This window comes from Rhinolophus sinicus, linkage group LG01 (genome assembly GCF_036562045.2).
Source record: "Rhinolophus sinicus isolate RSC01 linkage group LG01, ASM3656204v1, whole genome shotgun sequence".
Classification (NCBI taxonomy): domain Eukaryota; kingdom Metazoa; phylum Chordata; class Mammalia; order Chiroptera; family Rhinolophidae; genus Rhinolophus; species Rhinolophus sinicus.
Window position 1 is genome coordinate 155,065,855 of NC_133751.1, and position 22,860 is coordinate 155,088,714.

Genomic DNA, 22,860 nt, shown 5'->3' on the forward strand with positions numbered 1-22,860 from the left:
AATTGAGGGATCCAGACACAGCAAGAATTCTAGCTCTCAATATATAAATTAGCCAAAACATCTGACTTTTTAAAAAGTCTGTTTGGTGTCAATGTAAGAAATGTCTAAACCTGTAGAGAACTTTTATGAGTTTATGTGAGCCAAATTGCTGGGAAGCAAAATCTCAATGAATTGAGAAAATGCTCCAGAGAATGGCAGTTTTGAAACTTATTTTATACATTAGAATCAAAGGAGGAGATGTAAGGAGGGTTCCATGAAATCCATTGGTGGTAGATTAAGGGGGAGGGAGAAAGCAAAGCAGGGAAATCTCTGGGATTGGATAAAAAGTAAAACATACTTCTTTTACATTGGTGGGTATAGGATAGTTAACGTTTGCAGCACATAGAGATGGTATTTGGAGGGGTTCTGTGTATTTAGAGATGGTATCAATGAGGGATTCTGTGGTCTCCTGTTCTGGTGCAGCTGTTGTGCCTTGAGGGGTCTGGAAAAGATTACTGTGATATTACACAGGTATGTTATCTTAGATGCAAAAAGAAAATAGACAGGCTCACTTAAGGTAAAGATTGACTTTTGTCAAGGAAGCTACAGGCCCAGGATGTGACTACTCACTATGATCCACTTTTGGTTAGGAATTTGTATGTGCGGACCATCTTATGTGGTTACTTTTGGTTTCTGAGTTTGCAGGCCCTGCCAGGCTGGCCTCCCCTGAGCTTGTCAGGTTTAGAATGTGGCCTCTTTTTTGCCCACATTGGGAAGTTTTTAAAACAGGGTTGCACTAGATGAGAGTATTGAATCAGCAAAACGTACTAATGTTATAGCCTTTTCTTTGCCATTTTCCCTTCTCTATTCCACAACCACCCAAGTGCCTGCAGATCTCTCCACCTCTCAGTGACAAAAGTTGCTCACAGGAGGGGTCTAATATTAATCATTTACCCCCTTTCTTCATGTGGATTTGAGTCAACGTATTATTTCTCTAACAGGTTTTCTATTTAAGCCTTACGTTGACTTGCAGGGTGTTAAAGGGGAAGAGGTATATTTGGCATATTTTTGGTACTCTAAATCTTTACCTGAGGAAATTGCAGTCTACCTTTTTTTTTTTTCCTTTTGGAGAAAAAAAGCCCCCATTTAATTTATAGGGTGATAGCAGTGTCTAGACCCTAGCTAGACAGATATGTCTATTCATCCACTCATCCCAGCTAAACCATAATAAACTGCATTTGTAAAAGGAGGGAAATCTGAGATATAATAGCAATAATTTGGTATATATTAGAAACTGAAACTACACAACCAGTGGACTTTGTACCGGTCTATCAGCCTGTCTGTCTGAGGGGGAGGTGGTCGGCTGGAGGGGAAGGGGTGCATATTAACACCATGTCTTCTCATCACCTTAATGCCTTACACTTTCCATCACAGCCCAGGATATGCCAGGTCAATTGTGCTAAACTCTGAAACCGACCAACTGTGGGAAGGGATGGGGGCATCCTTTCCTATTCTCAGTGATCTCAGTTCCAGAGACCACTTCAGTAAGATTTTCATCATACCATAAAACACAAATTAAGTCTCATAAATAAGTCCCAAATCTTGTTTCAGTCTTGTTTTGATCTCCTTGTTCACTAATGGTTTTTAAAAAGAAAGAAGAAAAGTGGTAAAAATAATCATCAGAGACTCATTTCCCATACCTACTCTCTTAGGAGGAAAGGGTGCTAAATCAGTAAAGGCATGTTAATAGGAAGAAAAAACCACAGAGATCATGAACAATAATCATAATTCAAACATTAAATGACCAAAACAATGCACCAGGCAGCTTACAAAATGCTTCCATGTTACAGTATTTCAGCTGCTGAATTTGGCCAAGGGATTGTACTCACAGTTAAAGGAATGCTACTGATCATTTTTAAGATCCTTCTGAAAGTTGCTAAATTTAATTTACTAAAGATACTGCAGAGTACTTTGGAAACACATGACCCACAGCTTCTTGGCTTCCTTCATCCATAGTAGAGTTGATTTAGTCATCACCCAGTGTCACAATGAGGGTGACTCACAGAGTGAGAAGGGAACTTGAGGGCGCCTCACACATATAGGTACTCAGTCCTTGACGGAAGCCCAGGCACCTCCACCTCAACAGGCTCAGCGAGGTCAGGGTGACACCACTCTTCCCTCCCAGCACCACGGACAGATCTCAATCAGCCCAGCAAGTCCACAACAGCTTCTGCATCCCGACTTGTCCTCAGAAAGGTAACCAACGATGGAGTTTTGTTATTTATTCCTTCCTTTCTCACATCAGTCTTCAAACTTTCTGATTTTCTTCCCTCTTACAGAATGAATCAAGTTGTGTTTCATGCTATGGTCAACTGTTGCTATTTAAAGAAAGTAACATGTTGGAAGGCAGTGATGGGCACTGGTTTCATCTCGCCATAGAAGTGAGGTCCGTGTCACTGGGACCTTGACTTGAACTCCCCCAGGTCTCTGTTTGAATGTTCTTTAGCACCCTAGAGTTACAATTAAATTTACATCTAGTTATTCTATCTGTGACTATTCAACACCATCTGTAAATCTCATAATTAATTGGAAACAGGAGTGAGGAGGTGCTCCAAAAAAGAGTAGGAATTTTAGCTGAGTTTCTTACTGGAACAACAGATTTGCTTCCAGCTGTAGGGCTGATCTTGTCTACCTGTTCTACCAATATTATCAGATGTCAATTTAGGTAAATGCTCACACACACAGAGACACACACACACACATCAAACTGAATGAGAAAAAAATGCCTGCTAGGTGAGAAAGACATGGAAAAATTCCTCACAGTGAACATTTGATTCCTGGCTACTGGGATGATAGCAATAGACCTGTTTTTGATATTTAGTTTCCATTTTATGACCCTGTGGTTGGTATTTTACTTGAAGTGCATTGGGCCGAGGGCCTAATCAAAGTCTGCTTTCACTTTGACCCTCAATTTACAATGGGAAAGGGAGAAAGTCAGGTTAGGGCTTTGCTGCCACTTAGGATTTAAATGGTGCTCTCTGTGATGTTCTCTCTCAATGGGTTGATTTTTAGCAGTTGGTGAAAAAGTTTAAATAAAACACGTTTTTAAATTAAAAAATCAATTTAGGGTTGTACAAATAGTTCTGAAATGTCCTGCTATACTATTTGCTCAATGGTAAGGACTGTGCTTTATTTATCTTAGTATCCCTTAGCAATATTAGGTGCTCTAAAAAATATTCTTGGCTAGTTACTGCATAAAATGAAATCGAAATGTTGTATCATCTTTGTATTGTATTTTTGAGATTTGAAAAGTGTGCCCGGTTTTTAGAACAAACTTCACTGTTTAAATACCAGAAAAAAATTGTCACGTATATTTCAAATGAGAAAAATGGGAATTGGTCTTAAAACTCTTGTAACAAATGTCACTTTCTTAAGGTACCATCTTTAATAGCTCAGATCTTTTCTTGTGCTCAAAGATAATGCAATTGAAAGTAATATACTGAAGATTTGAACACATTTTCTGCATCTATACATAAAATTCTCTCTACATTCTAAGCTTTCTTTGAAGCCTTATAACTATAAGCCATAATCATATACAATATGTATTCTCTCCCAGTGAGCAATATTTATTCAGTGACCATAAATAGAGTAACCACGGCTGTAACAATAATTCTTAACCTGCTAATACTGTCAGGAGGCATATTGGCAAAATAATAAACCTAGGAGGGATGGCTGGGAATAATTAATTAATTAATAACTATGAATGTTATGTAAATTATAATTAAAAGTTTGGAGAGAAGGCAAAAGAAAATCAGAAATGTTTTTATCCTTACAACTAAAAATGCCAAACGTAAATCCATCACCTTCCCTACGTTAAGAGCAACTGGCGCACCTCTGCTAGGTGACTGTGTGAATGAGTCTGCAGAGGAGGCATGCATTTCTCCGTGTCTCGCTGTCCTGCCACCCAAACCAAAGGGCACTCGGGGTACTGTGAGCAGGTTCTCTCCTGCAGGATGCAGGAGTCAAGGGAACTGCACCTGATGGAGGAGCTTCTTTATCCCATTGACTGAGGCAACCTACATTCCATGATGACGAATACCACCTCAACTATATCACAAGCAGCATCATAATCATTATTAGCTATTTTAACCAGACCCTCAATGGAGCATGTTTTGCTTAATGTAAGCACATTCCATGTTGTCTCCATCTTAAATTTTTTCTTTGTATTTCTGGATGCCCAACTTAAACATTTTTTTCACAGAAACATATTTTATTAGTCATAATTAAGTTTGTGTCATAAGGCCCAAATGTTTGTTTTTCTTAAAGAAAAGTACAGCAGAAATCTACAAAAGGCCATTTGGGTTTTTTTTAAAAAAAAAGAATTTCTTACTCCAATGAAAAGGTAAAAATAAAAATGAATTCGGTGTCAGTTAACCAGGGTTACAATATTTAAATGTACAAAGGACTTACATGTCAGTATTACATTACATGTCAGACCGCTGTCGGTATTACTTATGTTAGACAGCTGTCAGTTTTAGGAAGCTTGTGAAAGAAAACCTCAAAGAGATAATATTTTAAAAAACTATTGCTAAATGCTCTCTATTTAATGCAGATAAGTAACTTAGTTGTTTCAACTTAGTTGTTTCAACTTAATTTGTCGCATGATTGCGACAAATTAAAAGTAAATAAAGATTCTATAAATTCCAATCAGTGTGGTTGATTAGTCTTAGTATTGCTTTCTAAAACAAAGATTTTCATGGCGTTAATGTGAAAATGAAATCAAGTGGTGTGGGAGGAAGTATCTAGAAAGAACTCTGTTTTGTACAAAAAATATAACTCACAGTGACATTGAGTCTTTGTTTGCTGCTCCTTTTTCTTTAAACTGTCATTTATTTTTAAAGGGCAGAAGGATATGAATTAGAGAACTGAAATTACAGGACCTAACGTTAGACTTTTTACTAGGAAAAGAAACCCAAGAAGAGAAAGTTAAAAGGAGCGGAAGTGAGCAAGGACAGCAATTGAGTTACAATATTTTCCTGTAGCTGCGGTCAGGTGGTTACTCTTTCTCATGAAAGAAAAATTAGTTCTTTCTTAGTTCCTTTTCAATCTTTGTGACATGGTAGAGCATTTTGGTAAAATATTTTTGTTCCTCTTATTGACTTATAATGTGTGCATCTCTTTGCAGTTCTCGTTTTGCGCAGTTTAAGAGTTCAGAAATCAAAGTTTTAGTTCTAGCCACTCTCTGGCTAATGACTTTATGTATGATATCTACCCTACTTAGCTGACAAAAATATTTTGAAACTTAAATGAGATAAAGATTGCCTGAACACTTTTCAAAAAGTGTTGAAGTTCTTTGATTGCAAGTGTGGTGACGATGCTGATGATGATGATGGTGATGGTGATTTTTGCCCTGAGGATTGAGAGGACCCAAAGTCTAATCCAATTATCGCCAGAACCCTGGGGTTAGAGTAAAAACCTCTTTCATCTCTTCCTCTCTTCCTCCTTTCCTTCCACATCATGTATTTACTTAATGCCAAGTATTACAAAAGGCAGTGGTGGTGTGGAGAAAGGTACACATAGCCCAGACTCCCAGCGTTAACGGGAATCAGGTAGCAGGAGAGCAGAGGATTAAATCATGATGGTGGAATACAGTGACCTAGGTGTCTTGAGCCAATTAATCTGCATTTCTAAATTTGTTTCCTCATATATAAAATGGAGATAATTTTATCCTAAGGTTTCAATTAGGTAAATATTTATAGATCCTAGCAGAGGGCCTAAGACATGGTAAGCACTCAATAAACCACAGCCATTACCATCATTCCTACCTGACTTGGTCATCTGAAAATCCCAAGAACCATGGGTTTCCTAGGAGCATATTCTGAATTCTATAGAGTCCCCTGCCCACCCGTCTGCAGGGAACCCCAGAGGAGTCTATAGTGGTGCAAACTCAAAAGTCTTAGCTGGAATTTAGGCCTCACAAATGCTATAGGTGCTAATTTAGCAATTTCTAAATTCACAAATGGTGTCACACATTAGTTTAGCTTTGTTCACTGCCTCCTATCCTGCTGGTGACAAAAAGTCTTTCTTTTTAAATCATAGAAACTAATGCTTGTAGCAACAGGATATGAGTACCGTTTATACATAACAAAACTTTTCTAGTAAGGCCATAAAAAATAACACTCATCAATATGTCATCACCAAGGAATCAATGACTAAGTTTCCAAAAAAATAGTTCTGGTTGCTATGAAGTTCTGGACCCAGAAGACAAGGAAGTTCTAGACCAGTGGTTCTCAACTAGGGGAATTTTTGACCCACAGGGGACAGTTGGCATTGTCTGGAGATATTTTTCATTGTCACAACTGGGGAGGGAAGCTACTGGCATCTAAGGGGTAGAGGCTAGGGGTGCTGCATAACATCCTGCGATACACTGTCAAATCATTATCCTGGGCAAAATATCAAAGTACTGAGGTTGAGAAAGCCATGCCCAGATATGAGCAGTACATACAGCAGACCCTCACAAAGTAAAAGCTATTGATCTTGCCGTCATGATAAGGTTTTTCAAGTGAGCAGGCATTTAGTCATTTTATCTTACCAGGTATTCTCCATGGTAGATATTATCTCTATTGTACAGATAGGAAAATAGAGTCTCAGAAATGATCATTTGCCCAGAGGCCTTCTGAGGATAGAGGTACATGGATGGGACCTCTGTCTGCCTGATTCTGAGGCCTGAACTCCTAATCCTGCTCTAGTGCATGTGTGGTCACGTGCACGCATGTACACGTGTGTTGTCATAATCCTTGCTGCCTAGATTTTTACTAGCAAAGTGGCTAGTGTTTATTTTGGCTTAAGAAAAATCTCATGGCCAGCACAGTGGCTGTGTATTTAGAACTGCACCTGTCCTCATGCCCTGCGGCTTGGGGGCTGCAGATCTGCTTTCCTTGCTCCATGCTCATCCTTGAGGAGCACCTGGGCTCACAGACACTGGATGCTAAGAGGACTGTTACAGACCAAGGCACTTCTCACCTTGAGCCAAGAGATTTGTGCCTCTGCTAAGCAGTTTGTTGTGAGATAAACTGGAAGACACAACAGATAAGCAAACAATCCAAGCAACTAAGGTCAGTGTCCTGAGTCTCTAAATTGTGGGGATCAGGGAGCCATGTGGAGGTGACCACAGGGCAGAGTATGGTTGAGGCAGCCTTGTTAGTTGCAGTTATTCATTTACTTCTCAGTGGTCAATGAACCAATTAGTCATCAATCAGCTTCTGTGTACAGGTCATGTTCCCAATGACTGACCAAGGGATATTTCTCAGAGGTAGCATCTTGGCTAAAATACTATTAGAGATCAAAGTTATCTGTTGGTTTGTGGCTGACTTGGTCCAATGACCTAGAGGAATGTGAACCTTAGGGACTGAGGAAGAACAAGTATTTTTGGACAATAATATTTGGGGCAATGGCTTTGCAAAAACTCTAGGTCAAGGTTGGCAGTCCCTTGAATTCAGGCTGAAGGCTGGGACACCAGCATCTGAAGTGACGCTCAGCCCAGAGGTGTACCTCATGAGGACAATACAATTTAATAGGAGCCCATCCTTAACAATCAAAAAGCTCCTCTCTCTTTACTTGTCACCAGGTAAAATTGGGTTTCGCTAATGAAGGAGATTGAGGGGGAGATGGAAAAGATGAGGAGAGAAGAGGGAGTCTGACTGCTTTGTTTTGAGTTTTTGTTTTTCTCCAATAGTTGTGGAGGCGAACTTACGAAAAAGTAGAAGGCAGAATACTTGGTGTCGAAAGTCAGTAGACTCTGAAGGCCTAGGATTCTTACCTATTTTGTGCATGAGACCAGAGCAATCCAATGAAGCCATTTTTCAGGGGGAAAAAAAAGGTTTACTTTCCCCTGTCACGTCAAATCTCCAACTTTTTATTTTGAAATAATTTAGAACTTACGGAAAAGTTGAGAGAATAGTACAACACAGATTTCCCAAATATTAACACTTTACCACATTCATATTCTCGTTCTCTTTACACATATATATGTATGCGTGTGTTTAATGTTTATTTATTTATATACATATTCTTATTATTTCCTGAACTGTTTGAGAGTAGATAATAAGTTGAAGATACTGTGCTACTTAATCTTTAAATTTTTCAGTGTTTATTTCCTAAAAAGCAGGACATTTTCAACATAATCATAGTAAGTTACCAAAATTGAAAATTAATATTAATGCAGTATTATTTATCAGATCCACAGATGTTACTCAAATTTCACTAGTTGGTTCTTCCTGGCAAAAAGGGAAAAAAATGATTTTCTGATCCAGGCTCACATGTTGCATCAGGTTATCACATCTCTTTAGTGTCCATTAACCTTTAACAATCCTCAGTCTTTTTTTCCTTCATATCTTTGACATTTTTAAAGAATATGTACATGACCTTGGTTTGCCCCATAATTAGTGGTATTAATTTGTATCACTTGGTTCAGGTGGCATCTGTCAGATTTTTCCACTGTGAAATTACTATTTTTCTTTTTTAAATTAGTATATATCTTATGGAGAGATACTATAATTATTGTTTCTTGTTAGAATTTCAACCACTGGTTTTACATCCATTGATCATTCTTGCCTAAAAAATTGTTACCATGGCAGTTGCCAAATGGTGGTTTTCTAATTCCATCATTTCTTTTACATTTATTAGTTAGAATGTTAATTCTTCTGTAAAATGAGGCAAATAATGTGTCCTCTCTAACTCAAAAGGCTGTTGAGAGGATCAAGTGAAACTTATAAGTAAAAGTATAGTGTATAAAACTTCACAAATAGAAGCCATTGTTTTACTGTTACTCCCCTATGCTTGCCCCAGCCGAACAAGACAATACAGAAAGTCCTCTCTGCTCTAGGACACATTAAACCCCAGGGGTATTTGCCTTCTTCAAATAATTCTTGTGGGAGTTTGAATTGCAATGAGGGCTACCAGGAATCCATTCAGGGAATTTATCCAACATTTAGTTATTCAATAATTATTTATCAAGGCCAGACTTGAGCAAAATATTACACTAGTTGAATTTACAAATATAAAATTGCCTTAAAATGTCTAATTATGTAATTTTGCAAGAGCTAGCTACACCCACCCAAAAAACCTATATATTTTTCATGTATTTATATATTTGAGAAGGGGGAATCCTGCTACATGGGCATTGATTTACAACAAGTCAGTAACTCTGACACAGGAAAGTTTAGATAAACTATACCAAATTATTAAGCCCCGATAGTCTAAAACCTCGACTGTTTTAGAAATAGTCATAGCCATACCACAAGAATCAATTAGTTTACCCAAACCTACCACATTTTAATATTTACCTTTGACTTATTTTTATCAATTGATCATTCTTTTACCCTTTCTTTAACTATAGATCTTTTTGGGGGGAAAATGTGAAAGTAGAGCCCAAAATTTATTTGAGAAATGAAGAAGATATATTACATTGAGCTATTTTTTACCTGAAATAATATGTTCCTTATAAAGCAGTAGAAATAAAATTGTGTGTGTGTGTGTGTATATATATATATATATATATATATATATATATATATATACACATATATATGTATATATATATATGTATGTGTGTGTGTGTGCGCATGTGTAATTCTATCTGTATGTATATTTATATTACATATTAGGGGGAAGATATTGATTTGCACAGGGAAAGAACTGGAAAAAATGTACTAAAATATTAAGAGTCGAATGGGACAATCATTACTTCCTTTTTAAATTTTTTCCATATTTGCTAAAACTTTTTTTTACCACGAGCACAAGCCATTTTTTTTTAATTCTAACCTTTGTGTTTTACAATCCTCACAGTTTTGTTTTGTTTTGTTTAACTTTTATTTTATTTATTTTAAGTGTGTTTTTCCAGGACTCATCAGCTCCAAGTCAAGTATTTGTTTCAATCTAGTTGTGGAGGCTACAGCTCACACTGGCCCATACGAGGATCAAACCGGCAACCCTGGTGTTAAGAGCACTGTGTTCTAACCAGCTGAGCTAACCGGCCACCCCGTACAAGTTATTTTTACAAACAGAGAAAAAACGAGCAATTTTAAGAAATGGATCAAAGGAAAAGCCAGGAAATCATCGTTGTTAAAAAAAGAAAGTCCAACCAAAGTTTGTAAAATTGCTTGGCCTTGCTAGTACTTTTTGAACACGGTGTCCATGAACGGCCATGATTCCAGAGGCATCCATGAGGCCCGAGCATCAGTCTGGGCCTATCTATCCATTGTCTTCTATGAGGCACTCAAGGCCTCTCTTGATTCCAGATCAAGAACAGAGATATGATGAGGACCTAGGCAAAGCGAGGAAACTTTCTGAGGCATCAGAGAAGGAAATAAGGCCTTTCCCACATGTGATGTTCTCTGTGGCCTCTCTTCCCTCCACAGGCAAAGAAAGCCAATATGGGCCCAGGGCTGCTCCTATGTGACATGGGACCTGATAATCTCCTTCCGTTGGGTTTGCCCGATGGCTGTGAGTTAGGAGGCCTGGGCTGCCAGGATGCTCAGACCTGAGAGAAGCAGGCAAATGTCCTACAGTTCTTGTTCACTTCCTACCGGATGGCTTGTTCTTCCCCAGCTATCATAACCAGAGTAAAAGTAATAGTGTTGGCTGCCTTTGTAAATAATAAGCATTGTATTATAGATGGAATCTTTCCCTGTGATACTTTTGATATTACACATCCAAATTAATATTACACTTATTTTCAATCATAGAATTGTCTAATTCATCTACAACTGTTATTTTGTATCCTGTGTAATAATTAATGGAACTTTCAACGTGGCATATACATTTAGATGGTCAAGACTATAAAATTAATATAGTATTTTTTAACATTTATTTTTAAGCCAAAAATAATTGTGATGTTTCTAAATTGCTGCAGTAAACATACAACAAAAATAAAATTTCCTTAAAAAAATATAAAAAAATGAGTGATACATGCTAAGGGGAGATGCAGGTACGTGCTGCTGAGGAGAAGGTTAAGGACGCCCTCTGCCTGTTTGATTTTAGGCCCTAAGTTGTCTCTAGCCCTGACAAAATTAGTTTTCCATGTCATTCAGCTGCACTTATGGTCAAATCCACACAGTTTTAAAGTATGAATTTGCTTTACTTTGTCCTCTATACATGTGATTTTTTCCTCACAGGAACTTGGTATCCAGGAAGGATGGAATCTGAGGATTATAGAGTCTCATTTGGGATTTTGTGCCTTTGGCCATCATGTCTCTTTCAGTCTCTTCCCATTCATCTCACCCTCTCTCAGTGAACCTTACTCATTGGTGGCCTCATACTTTAATATTCCCTGCCTTGAGTTGTAATGGCCTCAGAGTTGGGTGGAAGGATGACATTAACCCACTAAAATAAGAAAATGGATACCACTTGCAAAATTTTTTGTTGTGGCAACACCAAACACTCTACTTTTCTCAACAGTCTGAAAAAAATTAAGAATCTCACAAATCAATTAAAACTGAACAATGTTTTCTAATAGAATTTTTCTATTCTAATCTTGAATTTCATGAAGTAGAAAGAGATAAGATTTTACCCTTCAGATAGATGAATTCACACATGAGATTAATGTCACATCAATCCAATGACCTGTGTCAGCTTTGCCGTGGCTCCTCTCTCTTTCTCTCTTCTTTCTTCCTTTCTCTCTCTCTCTCTCTCTCTCTCTCTCTGTCTCTCTCTCTTTTTCTCTCTCCCTCTCTCCCTCCCTCCATCCCTCCCTCCCTCTTCCATTTCCTTTTTCTGACTATTACTTGGTTAGTTTTTGCATTACTTTAGAGAAGTGGTTTAGCACTTAAATGGTCATCTTCCCAAACAAATAAGAGTTATTTTTTAAACTATCTATCTACTATGTATTTATCTGTATTCAAATATCTCAAGTTCATCAGTCCTGGATTATAATGTCTTGATGGTTCTAATTTGAATTTTCTTTCTAATTTTGCATACTCAGGACAACATCTTCTTTTATTGTTCAAGAACGAAGTGTCGCTGTCATATAAAGGGGAAAAAATGTTCTTTTGTGTGTTAGCCCTCCTAATCCTCTGTGCTATTCTATGGAATTATAAAGGACAACTAAAGATTTCAGACATCAGTGATAAGTATATTTTCATTACTGGGTGTGACACGGGCTTTGGAAACTTGGCTGCCAGAACTTTTGATAAGAAGGGATTTCATGTCTTTGCTGCCTGTCTGACTGAATCAGGATCAACAGCTTTAAAGGCAAACACCTCCGAGAGGCTTCACACTGTGCTTCTGGATGTAACTGACCCAGAGAACGTCAAGAGGACTGCCCAGTGGGTGAAAAACCAAGTTGGGGAAAAAGGTGAGTGATGTGATGATGGTGGGGAGAGGTGTTGCAAAGTAACTAGTGTTAAATAAAATGTGTTCAGATTTTCAATGGCCTTTCAAGAAAATGTCTTCTAAATACCAGCTGTACACTGGAGAAGCTTGGAATAATCTTAGGATAGCCCCTGAGTAGTTCCAAGTTGCAAGCTCTCTGTGTGCATGAGAGACACAGCCCAAGTTATCCTCAGTCTTAAATCCAGTGGGTGAATTTAAAACTGAAACAGAGGTATTGACTTCTCCTGGTCTTCTCCCATGAAGTGCTACTCTAGCCACAAACACAGCAAAGGAACTTGAGGCTAAAATCTATAGGAGAATATGGGAACAATCCCCAAATTGTCATCTGGATACCCAGGCCCTTCTTCTCACTACAAAATGCTTCCAGAACTTATACATTTTTAATGGGAAAAGTAGAAAGTGGTTGAGAACCTGAATAGAGGAATCTGAGATAGTCATGGTAGCGTAGTAAGCCATTGGACTTCATTCTGCTTTAGATGGCAGCATTCTGAGCTAGAAGACTTTTATTGGCTTGAATGAAGTTTGAAATATTCTCATAGGTGAAGATATTTGGGTCCACAAAAAAAAAAGCAAATGTTTTTCTCTATCACATCTTCATAATAGATTAATAGTTGAGAGTCTGAACCTTAGAACCAATGGTTGGATAAAGCTCCAGATAAGTTTTAAAACTTGAATTCCAAACACCTTTGCACATACTAATTATTTCCCATCATAAATAGGCTAAGTAAATGATGGATTTTTTTTTACCAAAAATAAACATGAAGTAGATTGATATTGCTCTTTGTCCATATAGAACAGTTTGTAAATATTCTCTGGCTTTGCCATCTAGCAAGGAAGAAAAATAGATGAATTTCCTCTACATCTGAGATTCAAAAAGTCTCACTGAGACAGTATCAGTATTTGACATTCAGAACAAGAAATGGAGTAACTGTGAGATTAGCTTCTGATAACAGAAGTTCAGCTATTTCAGTTTAGCCTCCTACCTTTTTCTGCAATCACTTCCCAAAACGGCAAAGTATTTCAAAGCAGTAGTATGACTACGGGAAGAAATGGCACCATTGTGTAAATCAGGGGCTGTATTTTCATTAAGGATGCTCTACCACACCTCCTTTCCTTCCTCCCTGTTCTAGGTCTCTGGGGTCTGATCAACAATGCTGGCGTTCTCGGCGTGTTGGCTCCCACTGACTGGCTGACAGTGGAGTACTACCGAGAACCTGTAGAAGTGAACCTGTTTGGACTCATCAATGTGACATTAAATATGCTTCCCTTGGTCAAAAAAGCTCAAGGGAGGGTTATCAATGTCTCCAGCATTGGAGGCCGGCTTGCATTTAGCGGAGGGGGCTATGTTCCATCCAAATATGCAGTAGAAGGCTTCAATGACAGCTTAAGGTAAAGCAAACACTGACATATTAGGAAATAATAACTGTTAACATTTATTGAATGTTTATTATGTACCAGACACTATTGTTAGTGCTTTAAATTATTCCCAATTTATGGATGATCCCACTGAAACTAAGAAGGTCATTCCAAGATCATCTAACTATGAGCTTAACCTAAGTCTATGTTTATAGAACTGAGATTTGAATGTCAGTCTTTTTTACTTTTTGCTTTAATGCATGATGCTGATAGAGGTAGTGAATTTATATTTAAAAGGTCAATTTGTTAAACAGTTTGGGAATCATATACAGAGGCTGAATCAGGGTAGGTCTCTCCATTGGTGTAACTGTCAGTGGTAGACACAACAGTATCATCTTATTTAAACCTTCAGTAGAAAATTATCTGGTAAAGTGAATGTAATTATCACAAAGTAAAGACTCAGCTATGCAGCTTTTTTTTTTTTTTTTTACCCTGTTGCAAGTTCTGGACACAAATCTCCATACATTTCATACACAATAGCTAAATGGATGACAATCTCTCCACCCCAGCACCAAAGACAAGAAAGATAGCTTTCTTCTGATGCTTCCATTTTTAAATAAAACTCAGAGCAGGAGTTTACTAATCAGAGGTGAAGATTTTGCATGAGAAAGCCATTGACCACAACTTTTTGCTGTGTGCTATCAAGAAATGCCAGAGCTCAAAACAAAGGACCAAGGTAGCAAATAAACGCTCCAACTCAGTGCCCCCAAGCATGGATTTCTCTGGGTTTATAATGTTTGAGGTTCACTGGGCTGCTTGAATCTGTAGGTTTGTGTCTTTTGCCTGAGTTGGGGAGTTTTCAGCCATCATCACCTCAAACATTTTTTTTCTGCAATCCACTCTCTCTTCTCCTTGAGACACTATAACACAAATGGTAGAACTTTTGGTTTTCTCCCACAGATCCATTGGGTTCTTTTCACTTTTTCAATCATTTTTCTCTCTGCTGTTCAGACTGGATAATTTCTAATGATCTATCTTCAAATTCATTGACTTCCCTTCATTTCCATTCTGCTATTGAGTCCAACCTATAAATATTTTATTTTCATTATTGTATTTTTTCAAGTGGTACTTCAAAATCTGGTCTTCCATACCTTATCTACTAACATTTTCATTTTTGAGTTCTTAAATAGCTGCTCTATGCAGGTTTTGTAGCTTCATTCAGTGGGAGAGACAGGGGAAGGGGGCAGTGCTTAATCTCTCTTACCTGGAACCAGAACTAATCACTGTCAGTTCAAAGTTCCTAAATTGCAAATGGTTGTACCAGTCAAGGTTCTGGTAAGAAATGGAGGCACATTAAAATTGGGTAAATGGAGCAGAGTTTACTTTAAGAACTATTGGCAAACATGGGAGTTGTGTAGGGTAATCCCAAAGAATGGTGTAGTATCTAGGGAATAATGACAGCAGGGTCATCTCTATCCACAGGACTGGAAAGAGGAGACAGCGCAGTTTCCAGAACCTGGATGCACAGAGGCTATCACCTTCAGTTGAGGATGAAATTAACCAGTTGCAATATCAGAGTAGGAATAACTGTCCCAACCTCTTCCTCTGCTCTCCCTCTGTACCTGACTGTACCTGACAGAAGCCAAAATATAGTTAATACAGGCAGGCTTCCCAGGGTGTAGTACTGGCAGAAGGGTGGAGGCGACTAGAGGAACAAATGGAAGGTATCTAGCTGCGTGCGCCGTGACAGGCAAGAGAAAAGACACAAATACAGTCTTTTCTTCAATTCATCCACTCATTTATTGAACTAGTGTTTGTTGAACACACATTTTAGAGTTATAAACTATACCATGGATCTAGTTTTAGCTTACTAATAAAAGGTTAGATTATTCTACTGAAATTAATAGAGCTAGAGCAACTTTATTTTGCCATTTGATCAGGGTACCAGGTTTGATTCTCCCAGGAAATAAAAACAATGTCAGAATGCTTCTTTAAAAGAAAAAAAGATTTTGTAGTGAATCTAGCTAACATACAATGTTATGTTAGTTTCAGGTACACACCATAATTATTCAACATTTATATTCCTAAAGAAGTGATCACCATGATAAGTCCAGCAACCATCTGACACTGTACCACGCTATCACAGTATTATTGACTATATTCCCCATGCTGTACATTACATCCCCGTGACTTATTTGTTTTATACCTGGAAATTTGAATCACTTATCATAGTAACTATGTATAGTGCTAGGGATGGACTAGTCAGGGGAATTACTTCATAATTATATAAATGTCTAACCACTATGCTTACCCCTGAAACTAATACAAAATAATATTGAATGTCAACTGTAATTGTAAAAAAATTTTAAAAGGGAAAATAGATGAAGGAGAACAATGCTTCTTAAACCTTAATGCGCATATGAATCACCTTAATCTCTTCAAAATGCAGATTCTGATTCAATGAGTCTGGGGTGGGTCCTGAGTTTCTGCATTTATAACAAGCACCCAAATGCTGCTCATCATTCAGGGATCACACGTTGAGTAGCAAGGTCATGGAGAACCTCCATTAGTCTCCTTTTAGAGATTTACTCACTTTTAAAAAGAGATTTCAACTGAAAGGTTTGTGGGATTGCAATGCAGGTATGCCTTGTCTGAAATTAACCAATACGAAGTGTTTATTTCTTTCTCAGTCGTGGAACCGGTACTGGAAATAGTACTGTGCATTCAGGCCACAGTCCAGTACGAGCTCCAGAGTTTCTATATGGAGGAGGGTTACGGGCAGCAGTCCAGTTGGAAGAGGGTTGGGGCTCTTTAAAGCTGTATTTGCCCAGCAAGCATACTGGTTTCATACTTGCTTTACTCACCTGGTAAAGTTAATTGGGTGACTTAAAGTCATTTGTCCCTGGAGTATACGTCACTTTCATGAGTAGGTGGGGAGAAAAGTCTTCCCAAATACCCTTTTGGCACTGTTACTTTCCAAAACCCAAAGGAGATCAGAAGACAAGTGAGTAAAATACAATTAAGTTGAAAATAACCTTTTTTATTTTACTTCAAGCAACATACCTTTCAAAATATTTCAAGGGTCGAACTAATTTGCATTTTTATAAAATATACTTCAAAGTAAACAACAGGTGTGTTGCTAGAATGGAAGACCTAAGATAAATCATATTTTAAGTTCACTGGTAGAGTTCTTCAAAAGTCTTATGGTAAAGTCTTCTGTAACATGAATAATTGTTTCCCTAGGTATTCCTAGAGGAAATATAAATTTAATGTAGGAAATCATTATTCATATAGTAGTTTGCCATTCATTGGTCTGCTTTAAAGAAAGGGACACCATGATGCCCCTAAAAGCCTGTTGCCCAGTAAATGCAGACACTTTTGAGTTTCTCCAGCGATGTGATGAAAGAGCTCGCTGAGCAGCATAGGGAGCAGGTTAGGCAAGTCAGAGCTGTCACACTGTGTCCCTCAGCATATCCTCACTGGTGCTGCAATCTCCTCAGATTCCTAGAATGGAGGTGAACTTGTCTATCCAGGCAAGTCATTGGTCAATGTCACCATAAAGTACCCCAAGTACTGAACAGAAACCTGTCCTTAGACCACATGCTTCTCAATTTAATGAGAGACTACAGCTTAGGGGAAACACCACACTGGGAGAGGGTGCTCCCAGATCCCTTTCCTGTTCTGTCACTACATCAGCCCTCAGTTCACCACCCTGAACGTCAGTTTTCTCATCTGCAAACTAAGTGGGTAGAACAAGATGCTCCTTTCCAATGCACCCAATTCTGTGATTCCACGAAAAGATTCACAAGAAAATAGTCACCCAAATAGCAAACATTCTCCAAATAAACCTCCATTAAACATCTGCAATGGGTTCTTTTCACAGAAGGGACATGAAGGCTTTTGGTGTGCACGTCTCATGCATCGAACCAGGATTGTTCAAAACAGGATTTTCAGATCCAGTAAAGACGACTGAAAAAAGACTCGCCATTTGGAAGCATCTGTCTCCAGACATCAAACAACAATACGGAGAAGGGTACATTGAAAAAAGTGAGTTTCTGGGTGACCCCAGGGTCCTCTGGGATTCATTGTCCTAGGTACCATGAAGGAGACTCAAACATAAATTTAAAAATAAGGTTCTCATAGTAATACACCAACAGAGATTTTAAACCTAGGTCAGGTATTCCTATTAATTCCAGTGTCATCTCTTCGTTCTTCGAGTGTTTACAAACATTTATTGAACATTTGCTAAGTACCAAGTTTTGTACTAAGCACATGATAAATTACGGATATCATTTACTTCTCAAAAAAAATTTCAGGAATAGTGAACAGAGACATGGAAAGTGACATGTCCTACTCAAGGTAGGACAACTCCTCCTGATCGTGCCCGTACTGGAGCCCATGGGCTTCACCTTTACACAAAACTCCTCTTTTTGGTAAATACCAACCACTCACTCAACATTGCTCCAGGACTTATGAAGGTTACCAAATATAAAGACTCAGACTTTGACCCTTGACTAGTTTACAATCTAGTTGACAACACAAAGTAACTAAGTAAGGCTGGAAAACAATGAGACTGCACAGCATGCAAGAAAATTGATCCTTTACTTCTTAAACATAACCCAACAGGCCCAGAAGGGTGTTAGATGGTGTGGTCTCTAATTACCCAAGGAATTCACAGCAAGAAAAAAAAATCATTGCCTTTTTGGGACAGGCCAGGTATAAGTAAAGCCTGAAGGACAGGAAGGAATTCTTTGGGTAGAAGCTTTCTGGAACAGGAATGCATGAGAGTGGATATGGAAGGAGAAGTAACACAAGTCCAGAGAGTCAGTCAGGGATGGAGGAATAATAATAAAGATTAGACTATGATAACATATAGTGAACATTTACCATGTACTTGTCACTCTTATAAGAGTTTCATCTGCACCTTCTCTTTTAAAATGCCCCAAAAACCCTATGAAGTAGATACCAGCTTAATTTCACAGAAACAGAGGCACAGGTAAGGAACTTGCCTCAAGTTGCACAGCTGGTAAGTGGAAGAGCTAAATTTGAACCAGGTACCCTGACTTTGCTCCACACTATAATCTCAACAAGGCATTAAAGAGCTGGTCGAATTTCTGGTGTCAGGGCTCCACCTCCACCTCAATCCCTCTGGCTGGTAAAATTTACTTCATATTCTTTACACACTTACTGAGATCCTGCTTGGAGCTGAACAGGGCCCCACCTAACTATGTGTCACTCTCTCCCTCCAAACCGTGATCCTGCCTCTTCATCAGGCGGCTTGGTAAGACAGCCAACTGTAGTCAAGTTCACGGCTAGGAGTTTGCAAGGTGGAGCCAACACCAAGTCGGATCCACCTGCGTATGTTTTTAAAATGACTGACTCCCTCAACCACCCCACCCATGAGAGAGAGAGAGAGAGAGAGAGAGAGAGAGAGAGAGATACACATGTATATATCAACTGGAACATCTGGTTTGACAAACCTCCCAGTGCTGACATGTCACTATAGGTTTAAAACCATGGCTATTAAATGCTGTTTCTCACTCATTTACCAACTCTGAAGGCTCTAAGTAGATTCAGAAACAAAACCCTCATTTAAAAAGATTTTCCTTTGATATTGACATTGATACTTTCTAAATGCCTATGAATACATCATCAACTTCCATCTCAAAATTATTTTTGCATTGGCCCCTGGTTCAAACGTCCCGTCTCAGAAGTACCAACTGGCGTTGAGCCCAATTTTACACTGGTTGTTCTTATTGGAGTTTTCCAAGTCAGGACTTGGGAGATCAGCCAGACTCACAGTTCTGAAGTAGACCACAAATTTAAGCTCACCTTTCTTCGTTTCCCAGACTGGAGAAGTAGTAGTTTAAAATAGCCACTGAGATTTGTTAGGTAACCTCAGCTAAGCTCTTTGAACAATCCGGGGCCTGAAGTTGAAAGGAAAATTTAAAACAATAGATTTCCCTTGAGAAGACACAACTCAGGTATGTCTTAAGAGTGCAGGACGAAAGCTCCAAGCTACTACCAATCCCTTGATAAAATAACTGCCTCTTCAAAATTGTCTTAGCTCATTGCTCAAATACTTCATTTGCCTGAGAACCAGGATATGTTTAACTTCCTGAGTCAAGACCTTTGGGGGATGATTGTCTCTTTATTCACTGGATTATAGAGGCTTGTGGTATATGAGTACACACATATACACATGCACAAGTACACGTGTATACCCACGTTTCCTATAAACATAATACTCCCTGAAAACAAATTCGGAATCAAACCCATAACTTTCTGGGCTCAGGAGGCTCATAGACTTTATTAAGTATCTTTACCTCATTGCTTTAAAGTAGTGCTTCTCAAAGTTAGGTCTCTAGAGCAGCGCTGTCAGCTGCACCTGGAAACTTGATAGAAATGCAAATTCTTGGGCCCCACTTTACATCTGCCGGAGGTGGGACCCAGCAATCTGAGTTTTAACAAGCCCTCTAGGAGATTCTGCTGCTCACTCAAGTTAGAGCCAGTGGTCTAAAGAAAGCACTGCTAGGTCCATCCATATTTTGACTGGGGGTGAGGTGATGTCAGAGGGGTAGTAGATGGGGGAAAGGGGGTTATCACTGTGTGAGGGACATAAATGATAAATGTCTATTACATTACATTGTTTTGTACACCTGAAACTAATACAAAATAAAGAAAGAAAGAAAATAAAAATAAAGAAAGCATCGCTGCTTCCTTTTATGAGAAACAGACAGAAACCTGTCACAATGGGCCTCATTTATAATGGCAGATTCAGAGTTCCCACATATGTGTCTTCCCCTTGGCACCCTAACCACACATACCTTTGCCAAAGAGTAAACATTTTTTCTCTTTTTGTAGGCCTAGACAAACTGAAAGTCACTGCATCCTCTGTGAACACGGATCTCTCCCTCGTGGTGAAGAGCATGGACCATGCTCTCACAAGTCTCTTCCCAAAGACCCATTACGCAGTTGGAAACGATGCCAAGACTCTCTGGATACCTCTGTCTCACATGCCAGCAGTTTTGCAAGACTTTTTATTGTTGAAACAGAAAGTGGAGCTGGCTAATCCCAAAGCAGTGTGACTCAGCTGACCACAAATACCTGCCCCAGGCTATGAGTTCTGCTGGTTTCAAGGACACATCTCCTTTTTGAACTCATTCCTTACCTAATCCAACGTGGACTCATTTAGGTCACGTTTCTTTGATAAATGAAGGGATCCCACCATCACAGATGATGTCTCAGGGTCCCTTCTCAAGTGTTCTTTGCAAAGAAGGGCAGGGGTGGCACATCACTTAGAAGGGCAGGCATGGTAGTTGCCCAATATTTAGGCTTTGCCTGCTTGGTATGACATAAGAGAAAGTGAAAGACTTTCTCATCCAAAATGCTCTCTGTCACAGCTTGCCCCATGCTTTGGGACTTAGAGTAACTCCTGAATGTTAAATAGTTGTTTCTTATCAAAAAGTTCAGAGATAAATAGAATACTTTCCTAAGTGGATTAGAGATGTTCTGTTATCTTGCTGAGAATAAAACCCTGAAGGACTGTAACTCCATACACTTTGATAGGGGTGGGAAAAGAAAAGGTAATGAAGTATAATGTGACTGGTATGAGCTAATGGGCAGCAGTAGGAGGGAAGGAAAAGGAATAGAGGACTGAAAAAAAGAAACAGGTATAAAAGTGGAGGCAAAGACTCAAAACAAGCTGCCTATTCTACAGGGAGCTATGGAGGATGAACAGCCCATTCAAGGCCACCGTGAACACTGGTGCACACACCACTCTGGTGGAAAGATGATAACACCAGAGTGACTAACAATTCCAAAAGAAGAAAAAAGTAGGGAATATTAATGTGTCTCCTGGGGATTGTAAATATGACAAGACTAAGACCATCCAACTGAGAATGGTTGGAAATCCTGTATTTGAGGTGTCTCTGAAATCCCCTGAAGACAGAGCTAAATAAAAGACTCTCTTTAGCCTACCGTTACAGTGAGAGCCCTCTGCTTCTTGCTCATATTCATGGTTCTAAATTAGATTGATCCTGGAGCCACACCCCATCCGAGAGAATAGTTCTCTAAATGGATGCTTCCCCAGATTCCAGTACACAGCATCACTCACAAAGGTGTGTTGAATAATTATATGGAAAAGCCTGAAGTGTCAGAATACAACATTTGTTGCAGGGTCATATAGGGTAAAAGAGCCAGAGAATTTATCTATGGGCATGTGCAAACACATGCACACAACACACGCTTATTATGAAGATCTGCTGCTTAAAACGATGTCCATTTAAAGGTATCAGTAATTCTTTTCATTTTCATTCACTTTCATGGAAACATCTGTTTATGAGGTAATTTCCTTCTTTCAAATATACAACATATTGATGACTTTGAAAAATCAAATTATCAATGGTGTCAGTCCACCTGGACATATATTTCATTATTCTGAGGGGAGATACACCCTTCCTTTTTGTGTCAAAATGAAGAAAATCACAGCAAGAATCAGGTAAAAGAATTCTCAGGCAAAGTTAACTAAACTATTATCATTAACTCTCTGTGAAGTCATTTCCTGGCCCTAGAGACATTTCATCTATATACCTCTGATTTCCTCTAGTTATAATTAATCACCGATGGCTTAGGTGACCCTCATTCAACTTGTCCTTAGAGCTGAAGTTCATCAATATTGTTTGCTGGGGCTCCTCCTCCTCCTCCTCACCTTGAATTCCCAGATCTTGGCTTCATTTCACTGCTTTAAAAATATCTGGCCTGCTGCTCCCTGATATTCCAGGCCTCTGGGGCTGCCAAGACTTTTAGAATCTGCAGGAAAGTCCTTTGCTAGCTTCAAGCTTTTCAGTCCTGCTGTTGGGCTGACCTAATGGTGTTATTTCCTTTGTTTGGCCTAGACCTGAGTTCTTTGCTCATTTCTCCAAGTCGCTACAGTTGGGAACTCCCTGTTTCATCCAACCCAAAAAAGCTCTACTTAAATGAAAGCTCCCAAATATGGTAGCAGCTCAAAATAAAATCAAATATATTTAATTCAACAAAAAAAAGTTGGGGTGTTTGGAGTATAAAGATATAAGTGTCAACAAAAGCAGTAGGCCTGGGGGGAAGGGTGGGAAGGAGGGAGGGAGAGACATCACA

General features: G+C 38.8%; 1 protein-coding gene across 1 annotated transcript; it reads left to right on the plus strand.

Moving 5' to 3' along the window:
* Nucleotides 1–2,112: 2,112 nt before the first annotated feature.
* On the plus strand, nucleotides 2,113–21,699 carry DHRS9 (dehydrogenase/reductase 9). Its single transcript, XM_019727493.2, has 5 exons — nucleotides 2,113–2,235; nucleotides 11,960–12,331; nucleotides 13,500–13,758; nucleotides 17,609–17,772; nucleotides 20,590–21,699. The coding sequence occupies exons 2-5, from the start codon at nucleotides 12,019–12,021 to the stop codon at nucleotides 20,811–20,813; spliced, it is 960 nt and encodes a 319-aa protein (XP_019583052.2). The 5' UTR covers nucleotides 2,113–2,235; nucleotides 11,960–12,018; the 3' UTR covers nucleotides 20,814–21,699.
* The last annotated feature ends 1,161 nt before the right edge of the window (nucleotides 21,700–22,860 follow it).

What these genes read in the sequence shown, in the direction of transcription:
- DHRS9 (XM_019727493.2), top strand. Translation starts at nt 12,019, where the DNA reads ATGTTCTTTTGTGTGTTAGCCCTCCTAATCCTCTGTGCTATTCTATGG. An exon ending in AAACCAAGTTGGGGAAAAAG is followed by an intron (nt 12,332 to 13,499) that starts GTGAGTGATGTG and finishes TCCCTGTTCTAG; the next exon opens with GTCTCTGGGGTCTGATCAAC. An exon ending in AGAAGGGTACATTGAAAAAA is followed by an intron (nt 17,773 to 20,589) that starts GTGAGTTTCTGG and finishes CTCTTTTTGTAG; the next exon opens with GCCTAGACAAACTGAAAGTC.